The sequence below is a fragment of the Neofelis nebulosa genome, chromosome 2, assembly GCF_028018385.1.
Source record: "Neofelis nebulosa isolate mNeoNeb1 chromosome 2, mNeoNeb1.pri, whole genome shotgun sequence".
Classification (NCBI taxonomy): domain Eukaryota; kingdom Metazoa; phylum Chordata; class Mammalia; order Carnivora; family Felidae; genus Neofelis; species Neofelis nebulosa.
The window spans coordinates 200,460,439-200,480,786 of record NC_080783.1 but is presented as its reverse complement, the minus strand read 5'-3'; the positions used below and the strand labels follow the sequence as shown (position 1 = coordinate 200,480,786).

The 20,348-nt window shown below is 37.1% G+C and overlaps 1 protein-coding gene across 20 annotated transcripts in view; it reads left to right on the top strand.

Annotated features, from left to right (window-relative positions):
- EPB41 (erythrocyte membrane protein band 4.1) overlaps positions 1–20,348 on the top strand; it is a 202,643-nt gene that overhangs the window by 162,529 nt on the left and 19,766 nt on the right. For 6 of the 20 annotated variants that reach the window (XM_058718352.1, XM_058718349.1, XM_058718348.1 and 3 more), the window contains one exon: positions 302–18,639. The exons of the other annotated variants lie outside the window; for them this stretch is intronic. In XM_058718352.1, the coding sequence (XP_058574335.1) occupies positions 302–430 (129 nt within the window). In that variant the 3' untranslated portion in view covers positions 431–18,639. Of the gene's footprint in view, positions 1–301; positions 18,640–20,348 lie in introns of those variants that run through there. 20 annotated transcript variants of the gene reach the window in all.

The following is a 20,348-nucleotide window of genomic DNA, read 5'->3' as shown; positions in this document are numbered from 1 at the left end:
AACAGCAGTTGCTGAGTAATTTTTTTTCTTTTGGCTCTACTAGTAAATTCACACCCCCACTGCCGTTTGACCTAACACATAACATTTCCACGGCTGCAGCTTTTGCAGCTTTCAATTTGCTTATTTCGGCGCATGGCTGGTTGAAAAGCTGCATGAAGATGTAAATATGTATTCGGAGAGAAAATGAATTTAATTGTACCCTATTCTTTTTATGTTGTCTTTCTTCTCCCTCTTTATTTTCTTTGGAAAATCATTATAATTTTGCATCCTTTCTTTTCCTTTTTTCTTTTTTGCTGACCAGTCCCCCAGCTACTTTCTCCCTGATACATATCACTTAGGGGTGTGCAAAGAACCTGTGTCGAAATTCCAAACTGACCAGAGAAGGCTGGCCCAACTGAGAGAGCTTAGAGCCAAGTTTTTTCTTTCATAGATAATATCTGTCTTGAGTAGATGGCAGAGCACAGAAATTGTGGTGCGGGGGGGGGGGGGGGGGGGGAGAAAACTTCTTAATTGGACAGTTGGAAAAGACAACTTACCTTAAAAGTGTCAAAAGTACTTGCTTAATGTGATATATAAACCTTCACGATGATTGTAATCACTGTTATTTTTAATCATGATTCTGCAAGAGGGGGAGGGAGTTTACAGTTGTTGAGATTTGTGGGGGGGGGGGTTTATTTGTTTTTGGTAGACCTTGGAGGCACATATAAACTTTTATACTTTTGTTTTTCTTTTGCAATCTTTAAAATGTATGGGATTAAGATTTTTATTGCTTTGAGCAAAAGCTAATCGCCACGCTGAATGAACTGTTAGAGCTTTTTAAGTCTGTGTGAAGAGGTATGAGGATAACTTTTTATATTCTGCCATTCTATTTGTAATAAAAGTAACTTTTCTGATGGCGAAAAGAATGCTTCATTATTGGCTTTGCCCAATTGATCTAAGAAAAACTGGCAGCACTAAAACAATGCAAAATGACCCAAAATTCCTATGAGTATCCTTGAAGCCTCACGGAACAAATACTATAACTAAATAAGTCAAGTAATTCCTTGAACTTTCAGGACTTCTAATGTGCATTCATTCAAAAAATTATCTATGGAGTACTCTCCTGTGTTATGGAAACTTTGCTGGGATAAACTGCCCAAGTAAAGTGAAATAAAGAGTGTCCATAAGATTTTCCCAAATCCTTTGCACATCCCCAAGTATCATTTTTGAGCATTTTTCCATCTGTCATTTTGTTCATCTTTCTCTGTCTTTCTTGATCTTCTACCGTGAAAGCAGACACAGGAACGTGCTCTGTTAGTGCAGGATGAAGAGAAAATTAAAAGGCAAGAGAGATCTACTGAGAGAGCCTTGCCCCAGCAAGAAAATGAAGAAATTCTTCCCAAGGTTTCTATTCCAATCCCTGAGGATCACAAGCCTCTCAAAAAGTGCCGCCTCTACTCTAGTGCTTTCCCATCACCTCGTATTCCTTTCATGATGTCTTTTCTCGTGATTCTTGCGTTGGCTGTTTGGTGGTTGGTCTTTCTGTGATCGGAAGACAGGGTGCTCATCTGAAATGTCAAGACTAAAACCATTGAACTTTTGTTGTTTGCTTCTACTGTGTTGTCTCCTGTATGATGCCCTCTGATCTTGATAGTTCACTGTCCTAGGGGAGCTCTTTGTGATCATTTTTCTGTCAATAAAATGTTACTCTTTGTAGAATATGTATTGTGGGGCACAAAGGAGTAGCAATGGATTGCCCAAGCCAGCTTTCCTCACTGATATTTAACAAGTTTAGACAAATCAGATTTAAGCATATGACAGTTGGTACTTTCCCCCAAAGCTTTAACTCTTATCCTGCATGTTCTTACTGTTTACTGTTGCTGTCCTCCTCTTCAGTGTTTCACGCAAAGCAGGATACTCTGTAGAAACATTGGATGGACTATTTCCTAATCTTCTATAGTCATTTATGTGGCATGGCCTCTGTAGTTTAAGGAAAAAATTCAACTTGCTAATTTTTCAAAAGCCTTAAAATGATACATTTTAACCTATGAATCCATAACCACTCCTTTTCTTGAGATATCAAACCAGTATATACAAAGGCCCTTTTTGGAAAAGGGCTTTTGACTTCTGTGGCCTTCTTATGTGTATTTCTGAGATGTACAGAGAAAAACAACTCTATCCTGCCTGGTGTATACAAGGTATCTGCAAAGGTTAAACGCCAGCTTTTCACAAGTAGAATGTTGATGGTTTAAGGAAAATGGTGCTGGTGCCCCTTAGCCTCCAGCCAGGGCTGAATTTCCAGACCACTCTACCCATCTTTAAAAGTCCTGGGATACAGATTTATTCAAGATCTGTACATAAATATACCTTTCTCTGAATTAAAATGTTGTGTGACTTCTTTACAACTTAAGTAATTATATTGCTAGAAGCAATACTTAGCCATTATAGTAAGTTTAAAATATATATTGATATATTCCGTTTTCCTGATAGACCTCAGACCTGTTTATTCCTACATTTGTGTTGAAATCAACTGTTTTTAATTGATGGCCTTGTGAGCTAAAATTCTATCGTGACAAGTATGTGTCCTCTGTTTGCATGTTGATCTTCAAGGCTTCCCTGAAGTAAATATGAGTGTGCTCTGTCTTCACAACATAGCTCGGATACCTAACCTGTTATTTTTTGCCTCCGTATTAATGATATCTTCTTGCATGTAGCTTACTTTTTATGGCACTTGAATGTACCGATATGGATAATTTGATTCATGTTGTCACAAATCTTTGTTTTGAAATCTGAGTTCATGAGGTTATCAAACTGAGATTTTTGCACTTTGTTTATACTTCTCAACACTTTTTAATTGATGAAACTTCTAAACAAGACTTTCTGTTTTTAAGATGATGGCTTCTTAGAGCAAAAAAAGAGAGAACACTAATGCCAAGAATCTTTTGTCCTTCAACACCCACCACTATTCTATTTTCTCTGGAGACATGTAGAAATAATTCTCTGGTATTTTCCTAAAAACTGCCACTCTATCGTTACAGGCTTTCCCCCAAAAATGGGAAAAGAAGTAAGGAGCAGGTTAAATTTTAAAATGTGTTATGGGTGTGTATCTTTCATGTCACAGGCTATGTCTGTTTATAACAAATATTTTGGAACTAAGCATATTTCTTGATTCACTCATAAGAAAAGAGAGACTTCAAATCAGCCTGACACATTGCACAACTATCCTCGAACACAGAAAGTGATAATCATAAGTACTCCCCTTTATCTGTGAAATAGAAATATAAGAGCTTTCCTAATGAAATAACAAAACTATAACATTGGGTAGAGTCTTTTAAAATTTTTTCGAGGAACTGAAAAGGAAATAATCAGGATTTTATTGATACTTTTATAACTGTTTAAGATTATATTTCCAGTTTTCATCCTGGTACACAGTTTTTTATTAATTATTATTGTACACTTCACCTTGGATTTTCTTTCCCTTTGTTTTAGAGCTGTTCCAAATCCATTCAAAGTCCAGTGTAAGCCAATAGTATTTTTCAGTTTTCTGAAGTGCAGCGGGAATCCTCAGAGATTCTTACTGATAGATAAAAGAGAGGCCCTTTCTTTTAATAGGATAAGAATGGTTGGGAGGAGAAGGGCCAAGCCTTTGTATTAGATTAAGCTGGTCAGTGCAGGTTCAAAAGATGTATCGATCACAGTTATCAAAGGAAAAATAGTAGACATTACAGCTTTGTGTTAACTAACATTAATACTGTTGAAATTTGTAACAAAGCTGTGTAAGACTAGTCTTTCTTTCCTTCTCACATCTCATTCCATTCTCAATACCAGAGACGGATACAAGTAACTGTGTATTGGTTTTATCCTGGGTCAGCTTCTTAATGGCTGGTTGATAAATGAAAAACAATTCTGGGCGGGGGGGGGGGGGGGACGCCTGGGTGGCTGAGTCAGTTAAGCCTCCAACTCTTGATTTCGGCTCAGGTCATAATCTCACAGTTCGTGAGATCAAGCCCTGTGTCGGGCTCTGCGCTGACAGCGCGGAGTCTGCTTGAGATTCTCTCTCCCTCTCTCTCTCTGCCCCTTCCCTGCTCACTCATGCATGCTCTCTTTCTTTCTCAAAAATAAATAAATAAACTTAAAAAAAAAAACCCCAACAAACAATTTGGACTAAAGGCATCAATGCAGACCAGTAAAAAAATCTTCATTGTTTTTTGCTTTTTGTTTTGTTGTTTTTGTTTTTGTTTTTGTTTTTTGCCTTGGTTTTGCTTTTAATCATTTCTCGGGTGACTCTGAGAAGTTCACTTAACTACTTGGTGCCCAGATTTCCACCTTGTAACATAGAGACAAACCTACCTCATGAGAATGAATCTGTAATATGTTCCAGGAACCAAAAGCTCTGGTTATTGTTCATTTCTTGATCTTTTGTGGATTGGCAAGATAGAAACTTAAAAACAAACAGACATTAACTTTTTGGAATTTTTCATATGAAAGCAAGCAGCTAAATAGCTGTGTTGATTTCCATCTACTTTCTACTGATATTTGACCAAGCATTAAAACTATTAAGGGTAAAAATGTCTTTTCAAATTCATCATACTCTTAAGCAATTCATCTTATTATGGTATTCTTACAGTGGACCAAACTGGAAAATAAACCCTGCATCAATCTTTTGGACCTATCTTTTAGCCATTTTCTTGTGCTAACACTTAGAATACAAAGGAGATTCAGTTTGCATGGGTCAATTTTACAGCATGTTTACATCTTTGGTAAAAGTTTTGAAGGGAGAAGATATTGACTCTGTTGGCTAATATTAGACTAGGGATCTTCTGTGGATTAGATTTCCATTTGTCATCCTAGATCCTAGTATATTTCTTTCTAGGCGTTTGAGGTCTGGTTATTTTTTTAGATGGCATTACCGAGCAAAATTTACATGTGGGCTTTACCTAGTGATCACGTATTTACAAAAGGAAGACAGAAAATTCAAAAATAATTAGACACTTTCTCATTGTTGCTGTGTTTTTGTTTTGTTTTTTGGCCAAGAGTATTGAGTATTGTAAAGATATATAGAGGGGCGCCTGGGTGGCTCAGTCAGTTAAGCGTCTGACTTCAGCTCAGGTCATGATCTCACAGTTCGTGAGTTCGAGCCCCGCGTCGGGCTCTGTGCTGACAGCTCAGAGCCTGGAGCCTGCTTTGGATTCTGTGTCTCCCTTTCTCTGCCCCACCCCTGCTTGTGCTCTGTCTCTGTCTCTCAAAAATGAATAAACATTAAAAACTTTTTTTTGAAAAAAGATACGTAGAACTTCTCTACAGTTTCCCTGTATTCTTCATAGAAATTATAAAATCCAAACTTCTTTACAGCATTCTCTACCACACTGAGGAAGAAATCTTGCTTGTTTTCATTGCACTCAAACTAACCTTGTTGTTTGTAACTTTGGTACTAGAAATGGAAACGAGTTCTTATTCTCTATTATGCATGGCACATGGGATAACCGTATCTGCCTCCTGTACATTGTAGTGGATAGTGGATCAGTGAGTCTGCTCTCGTTTCTTGTTTCTGTTACCCCTCATGCCTTAGGATATCCTTCTTTACTGCAGCAGAGCATGATACAAACAAACATTGGTGTGGACCTGGGATGGGGCACTGGAAACGGTTAAGAAGGTATGGCTGTTAGAGCAAGGAAGCCACATAAGGTTAGTCCAAAAGGGGAGCAGGGGTGGCTATGATCAACAATTACAAATTCATGGAGGATTTCACTTCATAAATGAAATTCTTATCATACTAGAACTTGAAAGACAAAAAGAAGAGAAAGTCATTTATTACTCCCACAGATCAGAAATACAAGCTAAAAGCTAAATAACTTTAAACATAGCCTAACTAAATGTATGGGTGACAGATCGTTGAGGAAGTGTATGCTTTAGGAACGTTTTTCTAATCTTTTGTGATTGATATCCTAGAGCATAGCCTTCCCCTTTATCATAGTCAGAATCCTATTTGCAGTAATTAGAATAAATCTAACATGCCAAAGATTAAAGGGCAGGAGAAAAGCATGAGTCCCAACCATCTCTCAGGTCCCCCCCCCCCACCCACACAAGTTATTAAAGGGTGCAGTTGAGTCTCTCATTTTCTCCTCTACTGTCTCTTAAAGAAGAGTCTCCATATGTACAGGATCCTATCTCAGTAAAACACAGAGAATAAGAATTAAGGGGAAAACATGGTTACTGCTATCCATTTATTCCTTGCACACTAGGACAATGTATGGCACAGATGCAAAGAGGCAGAGTTATCAGAATTTTGGGGTTGGATAAGCCCCTAATGCAACTCCTCTCCACCCCAATGCTTGACTCTTCTGTACAATATCACTTAGGGATTTAAAGACCCTTTATAGGCCAAGTGGTCACTAGCCTGTCATTCAGTGTCTCCTAAGACATAGCATACTACATCTTTGGACCTAATCTGATTTTTGCATATAAGTCATTCTTATATTAACTCAAAATCCATTTCCCTATAGCTTTCATTTCTTGGCCCTGAATGGAGGCATCCTGAAGAATTTTCCATCTTCCACATTATAAGCTCTTCACATAGTTAAGACTCTCATGTAGGAGATTAATCATAGTTCTTACCCTCAGATAACTTACCATCTGATATCCAGATCTGCCCCAGTATCCCTCCTAACATTTATCCTCCTTTATCCTTTCTTGTTCTAGCTGCCCTTGTTTTATCAGCTCTTTTTGCTTTCTGGTCCGTTGCCCATAGGTTACTCCCCTGTGGTTTATTCATCTTAGGTTCTTACCCGTTGACTTGCCATCTCTCTTAAAAAGAACATTTTGAAATTTCCTAGAAATCCCAGCTTCACAGATGATACAGGCACGTGGGATTAAAAAAAATTTTTTTAGATAAAAGAGTGAGGGTATGATAGTTTTGTAGCTTTGGAAACGTCTTGTAGCCCAGTCTCTACTGACAAGACAGAATCACTATTCTGTTTCGAAGAAGCATACCGCCTACATCGTAAGTTTGTTTGCCTTCTCTGACAGCCTGACTAATCTTTACATACTTCAGCACCCCCATGTGTTTTGATTTATACCAATGTGACATAATAAACTTATGGAAACTTACTTTCTGTTTAGCATTCTGATCATGGCTTAGATCCCCACCAGAAAAGGTGGTATGAAAAATTTGAAATTTTGTTAATCCATCTCTTTTAGCTTGTCCCTGTCCCCTTAAAACTGTGAGATTCTCAAAGGTGAGAGGCCTTGTTTTATTCATCTTTGCTTGCCAATCTACCACCTTTGTATCTCAAGATACATAGCAAATAATTAAAATTTATTAAATTGAATTAAATGATTAGTCACAAATGTAATGGATAAGCTTTAACTTTTCATTTAGAATTTCTTATATTGGGACACAAATTTGTGCCAAATTAATCACCGTATTCCTAATTAGTATATGCAGGTAGCCCCCCCAAAAACCATATTTGGTCCAAAATCCACTATCTCTCTTATTAATCCTATAGTGTGGTCTGTGGTTTGTGCAAAGAATCTACATTTACCTCTATCGTAGGTATCAGTCTCTCTTGTTAATGTCTTGTAACTTGGTTCAATTAAAAGCTCTTATCCATTTACCAAAGGTAATAAATTTTCCCTATAGAAGGTATCATTGAGACTGGGTGCTTGTTTGTATGTATAAATTCATCTTGGAGTGTGATACCATAAAGGGAACCTGTTGACAATTTGTGTTTATCTAAAATGCCTTGCAGAGAACAATTTGACACATTTTTCTTGTGTTTTCCATGGTATAAAAACACCGAATGTATCAAACTCTTGTGATCTCAAGGGTTTTTTATATCAGGTAGACCAGGAGTTGACAAACTTTTTCTATAAAGGTCAGATAATAAATATTTTAGGCTTTGTAGGCCATATCGTCACTGTCATAACTACTCACCTTTGCCATTGTACAGTGAAAGCAGCATAAACAATAAATAAATGAACATAGATGTGTTCCAATCAGACTTTACATATGGACACTGAAATTTGAATTTCATATGATTTTTATGTGTCACTAAGTATCATTCTATGTTTTCCAAGCCATTTAAAAATATAAAACCATTCTTTGCTCATAACAATATAAAAACAAGGAGAGGGCTGGATTTGGACTGTTGGGTGTAGTTTGCTGACCCCTGATATTGGTCTAGAGAACCAGAGAACTGATTAATTTATTCTTTCTGCCTTTGTACTGTTTGAAGAGCTGTAGATGCGATCTTAGTGTCTTCATTCAGTATTGAAATACTTTTGGTCTTTTTTGTGACTGGAAATGGAAAACAAAAGGCAAGGCATCTGTTCCTATTTATTGGATAGTCGGGATGCACCAGAACTGTAATCAAACATATCTGTAACCCCCACAACACCTCTGCCTTTCTCAGTTTTCCAGATTGTTCAATGTTAAGTGTGCTCCTAATATATTTAGTGATGAATCCAGCTAACCCCTTTGTTTGGTTTGGTTTTTAAGGGTCTGCCTTCATTTTCCCCTAAGAAATAAAGAAACAATTCCCAAATTCATCCTTTCTTTAGACAGGTTTTAGAGATATCTAACAAACATGGTAAAGAAAGTGAAATGATTTTTCACTCTGGAGTTTTGGTACGCCTTAGTGTTTCAAGCGGTGGTATAAATTTAACTTTGGGAATTTAAGGAAAACGTTTTAGAAGGGTTCCTCTTTCTAAATAAAGAGATTTCTCTAAGAGGAATCCCCCAATTCAGGATCTATTTGGGCAGTATTTACCAGTAAATGAGAATAAAATTAATTTATATTCTTTCGGAAATGTCTTTGCTTCCTAGTTGACATGGACATGGCTTGTGTCAAAGATTCCTTGATCTGTGGTTAGCTTTGGGAGGTGCTTTCTAATAAATCGGTGCACTTATGTTCCCTTCAGTTCCCTGGTCCAGGATGCATTAGCTGTGATACTAGGCTAAATAGTCTATCCATTAGCAGTTCAGCAGGATATTTAAGCCTAAATAAATCTGCTAAGAACTTCTCTTTTGGAACGTTTTCTTTGATATTTTTCTCACGTTATTTGCTCTTAGTATGTAAATTTATCATGAATAAATCTTATTGAAAATCTGATTCTGGTTGATAGTAGTCATTAAGGAAATAGGAGCCAACAAGGCAGTACATAGTCCCACTACCAAAAAAAAAAAGAAAAAAAAAAAAAAGAAAAGGAAAAGGAACCTCTGTTTTAGGGGATCTGCAAGAAATACTGTCAGCCAGTCTTTCTAGAGAAGTTCCCTTGTTTTTCTGTATTTTCACTCTTCTCTGTGTCCCAGGAATTGTATTTTGCTCAGTCCTAAAGCAGAGATAACCTTGGCATGTGTTCAGTTCTCAGAATATTAATGTTTTAAACCAGCTTGGAACTCGTTTGACTTATTTATACCAAGTTTTAAAAATAACTTTTTTTAACCGTCTTAATCAGTCACTACAACACATGTAATTGTCGCATCTGTTAGAAGCATTTTTAATATGCTGAGTTTGTCTTTTGTTTTTTCAAAAAGCACTCTACAAATTAGTGGTTATTAACCATCCAGTACTGCCACTGTGATCCTAGTGAAGGGCGGAGAATGGAGTGGGAATGGATATGTGGGTGTGCAGAGAGCTTGCTCCTGTGATGTGGAATTAACAGAAGGTATACAGCTTTGTCTTTCACTTCACCTTGGGTAAACCTTATCTCTTATGTTACTCTCAGTCCTAGATTCTACTGTATTATCCAGGTAATTACTGAAAACCAACACTCCACATTTTGAAGTGGTCTGTTTACCAGCTTGAAGTATGTGCTTGTGGCCATGTTTGAGTAGTATAAAAATTTCGAAGTGTTTCTTCAAAGCCATGTTCTTTTTAGGAATTTGTTGAAAATGTTAACATGGAAAGTCATTTTCATTATTATAGGATTTTTCAGGGAGAGAAAGCACAGCTAGTTAATATCTAATTAGAGTTTTCTGTTGTACTTAGTTCTGTGGAATCAAGATGCTGTTTTCTAGATGTTAAATTGGAGCATAATGTGTTTAAGTGTTTATCATGCCTTTAATAATTTTTGGAATTGGGACTTCTGAGAAATCCTGCCAAATATATTTAATTGTGTTCCATACTAAATGATCAGAGTTTTTGTACTGGTTATAACTTCTTCCTCTTCATCTCCATTTCTCTATCTCAGCCCTTCTTAGTATAATGAAAGAAAATTGACCAACCAAAGGCTTCTGGTCTCCTAGACATGTTTAGTATAATTTTTAATACTTGCTGAAAACTTTGACTTCTATAGCTCTATTCAGGTTTGAGAACACTCATTTGATCTGTGGAGTCCTTGCTGGTGAGTGCAGTGTTAAGGCAAAATTTTCTATTACCTAATAGTTAAAATTTTGCATCAGGCATTGATTTTGAAGCTGTTTGCTTTTACAGTCACCTTTTCTGGGGATAATCTAATAACAGCACTATTAAGGAAATAATAAAAACTATGTTTGAAGGATCATTGTTATTGGCAATTTCATTTGCTGGCATTTGTGAGAGGCTGCGTTACGGAGTGATTTTCTCATAATAAGCAGTTTTACCAACTGTAATTTAATAAAGGCCAACTTCTCCTAAGTAAGCTCCTTTATCCAGATATAATCTTTATATGCCAGAGAATAGCAATGGACCATGAAAATGACTCAAATTTTGTGGAGAAGCTAGTGAGCACTACAAGGATGTATTTCTAGCTAGGGACCAATAGCATACAAACCTTATTTAAAAAAAAAAAAAAAAGTGGGGGTGGATATAGCCAAGAGAGAAAATTTAGAATGAAGAGAAATGTATTGCAAGATAAAGAATGGCACACTAGGGAGGAAAGATAGAATTTTTAAATCATCTTTTGCTAGCCACATGGTTACTCTGTTGTTAGTTTATCCCCATCCTGAGTGTTTGTGATTCTAATGTCCTTTTTCAAACTATCAGTTGGCCTGAATTTTCCACTGAAAATGTACCAAAACTATTATTTATGAGGCTTTTTGGGGGTTGGGGAGGCAGCAGATGATTTTCTTTTTGGTGAATTTTGTTCTTTCTTCGTTTGTTTCCTTTTTTGGCTGAAGAATGGGCTATTGCTGCTTGACTTGTCATCTTTATGTGCTGTTTACACATGGCTTTTACAAAAGAAGCTATTACCACATCTGATTTATCTCTTATTGCAAGTGCCCATATAAAAGCATTTGTTTTAACAAATTTTTTTAATCACCAGGTTGATGTTCCAAGTGATTATTATACAACCATAGGAAAGACTGATATTATTAATTTTCAAAAAAGAAATAAGATTACAAATATTGATACAAAATTAATGTATAAAGATACATGTTTTGTTTTTTAGTGCTTTTCCCCAAGGCATTTAAAGCATTCTTTGCTGAAACATAAACTTGCCATGTTTTGTTAAAGAGAAGAATGTAGAAACAAAGCACTCGCAATTAACTGATCTTATCAGGGTTGGATTCTACATTTTTTAGTTTGCATGTTGCAGACCATTTGGGGGTATTATTTAAATAGACTGTTGATACGTTAAGTGACTGTAATATTTATTGTTTACTTTAGTAAAGAACCAGGAGCTGGACTCTACTGCTGGGTATCTTCCTTCTGTGCTTAGCAAGATAACCTCGATTCCTGCTGGTTCTGTGGGCATTTGCAGTGCAAAGCATTTCTTACTGGGTTTGCAAAGCAAGGGTAATGTGCTGTGTGGGTGTATGTGTGTCTGTGCACAATTCTCTCCCTCATTCCTACTGCCACCTTCTGCTCACTCCCTTTTTCTTAACAAATTTATTTTTTTAATTATATAAATCTTATTAAAAAGTCTAACAAATATCCAAATCCCCTTTTTCTGTACAGAAACACTAATAAAAGTTTAATGTATTAACATTCCCCGAGGTATTTGCATTTGAACAGGCTACAAAGTCACTGCAAAGATGGTAACATTACAGAACTGGTCATATCATTAAGTAGTATATACAGGGCCAGTCCCATAACTCTGTTTACTTGATGGAATGGTAAAACAGAGGGGCCCCTGGCTGGCTCAGTCTGTGGCGCATGCAACTCTTGATCTCGGGGTTGTGAGTTGGATCCCCACCTTAGGTGTAGAGATTACTTAAAAAATTAAAAAACAAAAAACAAAAACACAAACCAATGAAGAGAATGTGAAAACCAAAAGTAAGTTAATAGATGTGGTGGTTTTAGGATTCCATTGTGTAAAATGACTATGGAGATAGTATGCTAAATCTTAGACTCTTTATACAAAAAATTTAATGATTTCAGGAAGCAAAATATGTGGGTGGTAACATAGATACGATTTCGCCTTAGAAACAAAGTAAATCTGTGAAGCTTTAAAATGGTTATAAATTTTGTGACTACTCAGAAATGTTTTTCCTAATTTTCTTTCTTAACAGTGTATATGTCAAAACTATTAAAAGTGGCCTATCTAGTGTTCTTCATGAGGACCTTGGCTCAGGAATATTTATTAAGTATTCTCATTTTAATTCTTATATTCTATCACAATTTCTTTCTGCAAAATTCTATCTGGTGATGTTCTCTAAAGTATTAGGAGAACCTGGCTGAAAACTTGGTAAGCGGAAAGAAGACCAGCCTTAGTTAAATCTATAGGGTTGGCCCACTCGGGTGCTCAAGAAACACTTCCATGTAGGCACTAGGTGTCTTTATTGCTCTGGTTCATGTTTCTTTGCAAAAAGTAATGTTTTAAGAAATAAAGTACAAAGACAAATAGTATCTAGTATTTGCCTATCACTTCATTTTGAACACCTGTATGGTGAACCTTCATAGTAACCATAACAGTGATGTTCTTGCTTCACAAGATGAAACTGAGTCTCAGAGGTTGAGAGATCTGCCCAAGAACAAGCAGTTTGTGAGTGAAAGAAAGAGCTAGAACCCAGGTCTTCGCTGTTATAGTCCAGTGACATTCTTTCGTGCCACAGCTGTCTCCTAAGTCACTCAGTCCCCAAATGAAAATGTGGTAAAAGTTACAGAGAGTGAATTAAGGAGAAGATTGGGATTTGTGAGACCTTGATGATTTATAAAACTGAGTGTTAAAAATTGTTCTTGGGGTATGTGGGTGGCTCAGTTGGCTAGGCATTCAGTTCTTGATTTCTGCTCTCACGTTGGGCTCTGCACTGTGAGCTGCTTGGGATTCTGTCTCTCCTTCGCTCTCTGCCCTTCCTCTGCTCTTTCTCTCTCTCAAAATAAAAAAAATTAACTTAAAAAAATGGTTCGCAAAAAAGGAAATGGTTCTCTAAGATCCTTAAGCCACTAGTGAATTTATTTATACTGCTGGATTCCATTTATCTTAAGTTAAATCCCCTGGGTTGAGTCCTGCAGAATATCCCAGAACCTGAAACAGGATCTCTCTCAGTCTATATGAAACAAAAGATAAGGATGAGAAGTGAGGCCTTGCCTATTGTTGAGACCAGGATCTCAGGGCTTTATTTGGCCCTGGGGATAATCTGATTTCTGATATTAAAATCATTCAATAAAAAGAATTAAACTTTTAAAGTTTGTTTACTTTTGAGAGAGAGAGAGAGAGAGAGAGAGAGAGAGCAAGCAGGCACAAGGGAGAGGCAGAGAGAGAGGGAGAGAGAGAATCCCAAAAAGGCTCTGCACTGTCAGTGCAGAGCCCAACATGGAGTTTGATCCCAAGAACTGTGAGATCACAACCTGAGCCGAGATAGAATCAGATGCTTAACCGACTGAGCCACCCAAGCACCCCCAAGAATTAAACTTTTTAGAAGAAAATAATTAGTAGCTTCCTTTACATATATACTGGGAATGTTTAGATAGATCAATAGCTTAAAGTCCCATTAATTAAATCAAAACTTTTGTGGAAGATCAGAAAAAAACTAGATTGGTATCCAGAAGCAAACAAATGAAAAACACTTCATTGTCAAACCAAATGACATTTTGTGACTCTAGTAATTATTTGTTCTTCATCAAAAAAAAAAAGTACCAATATTTTTGGTACTCTGTACTCAAGTCCCTAAGTATATTTATGTCAGTGTGAAACTCTTACTGATTTGGAGTAGTGTTTGAGATTGTTTAAGATGGTGTTGGTAAAGTGTATTAACCAGGGTATTTATGCAATTTAGTGGCAGAATTTGTATTTTGGTGTGGCTGGACTATGAAGAATTTTTTGCAGTTATTATTTGTGTTTCCTACTTACAATTTAGTCGATTCAATAAAGTAAAATGTCACCTCGGCATGTTAATGGCCCTCTCTTAAAATCTGTATTGTATAATTTTAGTAAGTAAGAACACCCATATTTATTAGTCTATGCTGTCTATTTGAACATGCATATATATGAAGATAAAATTTTCACAGGTATTCTAAGGATAAATCTTTGGAAACATTGAATAGAATATTATGGAAAAGCATTTTTTTGCAGACTTAAAATTAAACATGTATTGATTCCAAGGCTCTCATTAGAAGTTAGCTTTATAACTGACATGACTATTTTCTTCTTTCTTTCAAAAATTTTCTGCCAACTATCTAATTCTGTTTATGTGGGCTCAATAACATTACTGACTGGCTTATTTTGGTGCTTAGTGTAATATTATAATATCTAAGAATGCACCAAAAAATTAAAACACTGTAATTAAGCTTGAGACCAGCTCTGATAAAAGTATGCCTTCTCCCCAGGGTTCCACCATTGCTACCACCATAAGACATATTATCTTATATAAATATATTTGACTGCCATCCATACGTATCATTGTCAGTATCTTCATTCAACTAAATCTAAATACCCTAGAGATTGGATCACTTCTTTCTTTCATTTATCCTCAAATCACCTAAAAGTGTTTTCTCTTCTGAGATGGCAATTAAACAACTGCTTATCGAATTTGTTCAGTCATTCTGATGTCTTCTACTTGATTTCAGTAAAACAAGATTTAAGCCTCAAGTGCAGAGCCCTTAGACAAAAAAAGAAAAATATAGATCATTCTGATATGAAGAATCATAGTGTTGATTTGTAGTATATGTCACTAATCTAGAGTTACTGTTCAGATCAAGTTTTAGGATTCTTTGATTTTTAACATTTTATATTCCCAGTTGCTATCATGACTGGCAAGAGAATGATAATTTTTTTGCATGTCTTTACTTGTTTCAGAGGCAGGTTATCTAATAAGAAAATCTACTAAGGAATTAAATCACAGACATGACCATATTTTCATTCACATTCCTGAGAATATCCCTGTCATCCTTAATTCAGAAAACATTAAACAAAATATAATGAAGCTACACCTTAAATTTGAACTATTTCTTTTCCACCCAGATACATTAAGTCCACAGTCATTGACTTTGACTTTCAAAATCCACTTGCTAAATTACTAAGGTTTTATTTTATATTCTCCTTATAAAAGAAAAGGTTTATATTAGTTACCAGTTGCTTACATTACCATTCTTTCCATTAACGACTTTTTCTTTTGGGAAACTGTTACGGTTTATTTTTAATTGTTTTTAAAGGGTTGGAGGACATTAAGGATTTATCAGCACTTCATAAATTGATTACCAGACTCCACGTTTTGCAGATCATTTCATTATGGAGCCAAATATAAAAGGTTGCATAAGAAAATAATTTAGTAACATTTTTTATAATAAAAGTAATGCATATCATTTTAGGAAGGTTAGGAAGTATGAAAAAACACAAAGAGAGAAATTAAGTTATTTGCAATTCTTGGGGCACCTGGCTGGCTTAGTCGGTAGAGCATTCAACTCGATCTCGAGGTTGTTAGTTCAACCTCCACATTGGGCACAGAGCTTACTTTAAAAAAAAATTGGGGGGGCGCCTGGGTGGCTTGGTCGGTTAAATGTCCGACTTCGGCTCAGGTCATGATCTCACGGTCCGTGAGTTCGAGCCCCGCGTCGGGCTCTGTGCTGACAGCTCAGAGCCTGGAGCCTGTTTCAGATTCTGTCTCCCTCTCTCTCTGCCCCTCCCCTGTTCATGCTCTCTCTGTCTCAAAAATAAATAAACGTTAAAAAAAAAAAATTGGGGCGCCTGGGTGGCTCAGTCTGTTAAGCGTCCTACTTCAGCTCAGGTTATGATCTCGTGGCTTGTGAGTTCGAGCCCCGCGTTGGGCTCTGTGCTGACAGCTCAGAGCCTGGAGCCTGCTTCGGATTCTGTCTCCCTCTCTCTCTGCTCCTCCCCTGTTCTCTCTTTCTCTCTCTCTCTCAAAAATTAATAAACATTTAAAAATTTTTTAAAAAATTATTTGCAGTTCTACTGCTACTGATATTTAATATCCCTTGAAGTCTTTTTCGTATGTTTAGTTATACACATAGGAAAATATAATTTATATTTTTTATTTAAGGGGAGAGTTTCATCTTCATTCCAATATCCAATCATGGTCCTGACATGAAAGTAGTCCCCTGAAATCACATTGCAAGGTTGGCAGTGATGGTCCTTATCTGTGTACCCAGAATTTTAATATATAGAAAGATAAAATGAGACAACAGCAGGTTCTTTTCTTCCTTTTAATACAGAAATGAAGTGTTTTTCCTTTGCCCGCCCAAAGGTAAAATTGGTCTTCACTGAGACAGGAAACAAATGTGTGTGGGAAAAGCCTGGACCCTCCAGAGAAAACTTAATATGCTTTTTTTTTTCTTATGTGGCCAAGTTTTAGGAAGATTTTTAGGATTTATTTTCCTTGTGAGGCTTATAGGATAAGATGCTTTTATAAGCATAACTGTGGTTCTTTCATTGGTCTAATATACAAATACCTTGCTTCAAAAATAACTGAAAAGTTGGGGCGCCTGGATGGTTCAGTCGGTTAAGTGTCCGACTTCAGCTCAGGTCATGATCTCACGGTTTGTGAGTTTGAGCCCCGTGTTGGGCTCTGTGCTGACAGCTCAGAGCCTGGAGCCTGCTTTGGATTCTGTGTCTCCCTCTTTCTCTGCCTCTCCCCGACTTGTGCTCTGTCCCTCTCTCTCTCTCAAAAATAAGTAAAATGTAAAAAAAAAAAAAAAAAATAACTGAAAAGAAAAAGACTGGGTTGCATTTAATGGGGTGGCAGCAAAACACCTGGGGCACCCATATCTTGCTCTTAGCGATGTCTGGGATTTTTAAGTCAAGGGAGACGTCATTTAGAACTCACAAGGGCACATGCCTGCAAAGGTTCGATGATCCTGAGACATAATCCTTCTGAAAAAAAAACTTTTCAAGAGAAACCCTTTTGGAAAAAAACCCTTTTCTTCCCCCCAAATAAAATAGTGAATTCTCATACTTAGCAGGAACCATTCACTTTTCAAATAAAATTGAAAATTTTCAAATAGTGTTCTCAATTAAATATTTCTCTAACATTCTTCCTTCTCATATTCCTGAAACCAGTTAGTACTTTGTACAGGCAACTGGTCTTCCTATTGTAGCGTCTCTCTCCTTCTAGATCCCCCAGCAATCCAGATAAACAGCATCTGCATGAACACCTTTGGATCACAATTAAGTCTCAATTTTGTCAGTTACTGTGGGATGTTCACACAAAGTCCTATATTTGTTCATACCCTGAGAAGATTCCTTTAAAGTTTCCAGGCCCATTTACTGCTTCAGATTCTGTGTCCCCCCCCCCCTCCACCCCACCCCTGCTTGTTCTGTATCTCTCTCTGTCTTTCAAAAATGAATAAACATTAAAAAAAAATTCTTTTTAAGTTTCCAGGCCCATTTGGTATATGCAGTTGTGTAGTCTTATATAATCCAGTGGCCTTTGCTGATGGTCATAGCTAAAGGCACAACACTATCAGTTAAAATTCCTCACTTAGGTTATATGTCAAAGTTTGGGAATCTTATGTCATGGAGATTTTATGTCTTCTTTTTGCCTCAATCTATTCTTCTGGCTTTTCAGACTATCCTTATTTTTAAAAGTATTAGAGGTGCCTGGGTGGCTCAGTTGGTTAAGCGTCTGACTCTTGATTTTGGCTCAGGTCGTGATCTCATGGTTCATGGGTTCGAGCCTGGCATGGGGCTCCGTGCTGACAGTGTGGAGCCTACTTGGGATTCTCTCTCTCCCTCACTCTCTGCCCCTCCCCTGCTTTCTTGCTCTTGCTCTGTTTCTCTCTCAAATAAGTAAACTTAAAAAAAAAAATTAAAATAAAATAGAAGTGTAGTGTTGGCCACTAAAATCAGGCCCTGCTAAGGGGACTTTGGACAGTCTTTGTACTTCTTAAGAGTATAGTCAGGTTTGGTGTATATTCTTTTGAACATAATAGGACATGTCCTCTGGTCCTACTTCAAGTAAATACTTTGTTGCCAGGGGAAGAAATGGGCTTTAGAACCAGAAACCAACTTGAGTTTAAACCCTAGCTCTGTCACTTAACTAGCTCTGAGTTGTTTAACCTCTCCATTTCTTCATCTATAAAATAGAGATAGTGACTACTTCATAGTGAGGTTGTCGAAAATTAAGTGAGAAAACATGTTAAACTGACTAGCTCAGGGGTGCCTGGTGGTTCAGTGGTGGTGGTTCAGTCAGTTAGGCATCTGACTCTTGATTTCTGCTCAGGTCATGATCTCAGGGTTCATAAATTTGAGCCCTGCGTCGGGCTCTGCGCTGACAGTGAGGAACCTACTTGGGATTCTTTCTCTCCCTCTGTCTCTGCCGTTCTCCTGCTCTCTCGCTCTCTCTCAAAATCAATAAACTTTAAAGTGACCAGTGCAATACCTGGCATGTGGTGAACATGAATAACACTTTCCTCTTATTTTACTGGTATAGGAGATAAAATGCTGGACTAGACAGTGGGTCTGGTCAAGTTAGCCACTTTTTATGTTCTTTCTGAACACACTTTTTCAGTTTTTGAATAGCACGAGACCAGACAGAAGTTCTCAAGTCACCTGGATTTATTGAATATACTTTTGACAAGTTTTACTGAATATCTATTATGTGACAAAAACTGAACAAAAGAGATACAGAACTAAGTAACATAGGAAGTCCTTATCTCCCTCAACACACCCAAGGAACTCACAGTCTAATGGGAAAAATAGATTACTGAACCAGTAATAACAAGGTGCAATAGGAACAAAAGAGGAATAATATCTAACCATACTTTAAGCAGCCAGTGGGGAGACTTCCAGAAGAACTGATACTTAAGCTGAGCATGGACTTCCAGGCAAAAGGAAAAATATTGACAATATTTGCAAGGGCAGGAAGGCAAAAGCAATCATGCCCTGTACTAGGAACTGCAAATAGTTTTGAATTAATGGAAAGAAGGATGTCTGTGAAGGTGCAGCACAGTGAAGCTGGAAAGAGAGGCAGGAGTCATATTTTAAAGTATTTTCTATGTTGGGGCACCTGGGTGGCTCAGTTGGTTAAGCATCTGACTCTTGGTTAAATAAAGTATTTTCTATGTCTTACTAAAGGGTCTGAGCTTTAACCAGAAGGCAGTGAAGAACCACTGAAGGATTTTTGTTTGTTGTTTTATTTTATTTTATTTGAAGGGGTTTAAGCTGCAGAATAGAGTTTGCAATGTTTCCTTTTAGAAATAAACACTTTAGCAGCAGAATAGAGGATGTGTTCAAGGAAGGTTTGAGATGAGAAAGAAGGAAGGAAAAAAACAAAGAAGAAAAACTGTTCATGGCATTAGTAGTAAGGTAAGTGTGGCATTACAAGAGCCTGAATGAAGGTAGTAAAGGAGGGAATAGAAACAAGCACGTAGATAAGGGCGATATTAAAATGGAATGGAAATGACTTGATTGAGTAATCTCTGGGGGTTGGTGGATGTGTGTACGAAAGGCATTGAAGATGATTTCAGGATTCTGGCATGGAAGACTTTACTACCTTCCATCCATGGAAGACTGGATGGAAGGTAGTAAAGGAGGGAATAGAAACAAGCACGTAGATAAGGGCGATATTAAAATGGAATGGAAATGACTTGATTGAGTAATCTCTGGGGGTTGGTGGATGTGTGTACGAAAGGCATTGAAGATGATTTCAGGATTCTGGCATGGAAGACTGGATGGATGGTGGTGCCGTTTACCAATATAATAGAAATGAAAGAAGTGGGGGTGGCAGGTCCAGGCAGCAGCAGAGATGAGTTTAGATTGGGGCATATTGCATTCCATATGGCTGGGAGCATGTCCAGTAAGTAGTTGGCTGTGTCCAAGAGATCTGGACAACAGAGCCAACTGGGAGGTTGATCTGACCATATGTAAAAATGCTCTAATTAGTGATATAACCTGTTATCAATTTTCCTTTTATTTCCAGTGACTAACACTTATTAAGTGATCAGTGAATATTTGTTGTTATTACTATGGCTGCAGCTTTTAGCTGTGGTCCACTGTATATATGCTTTGAAACAACTGATTGCTCAAATTTTACTCAACAGTAGGCAGCTTTG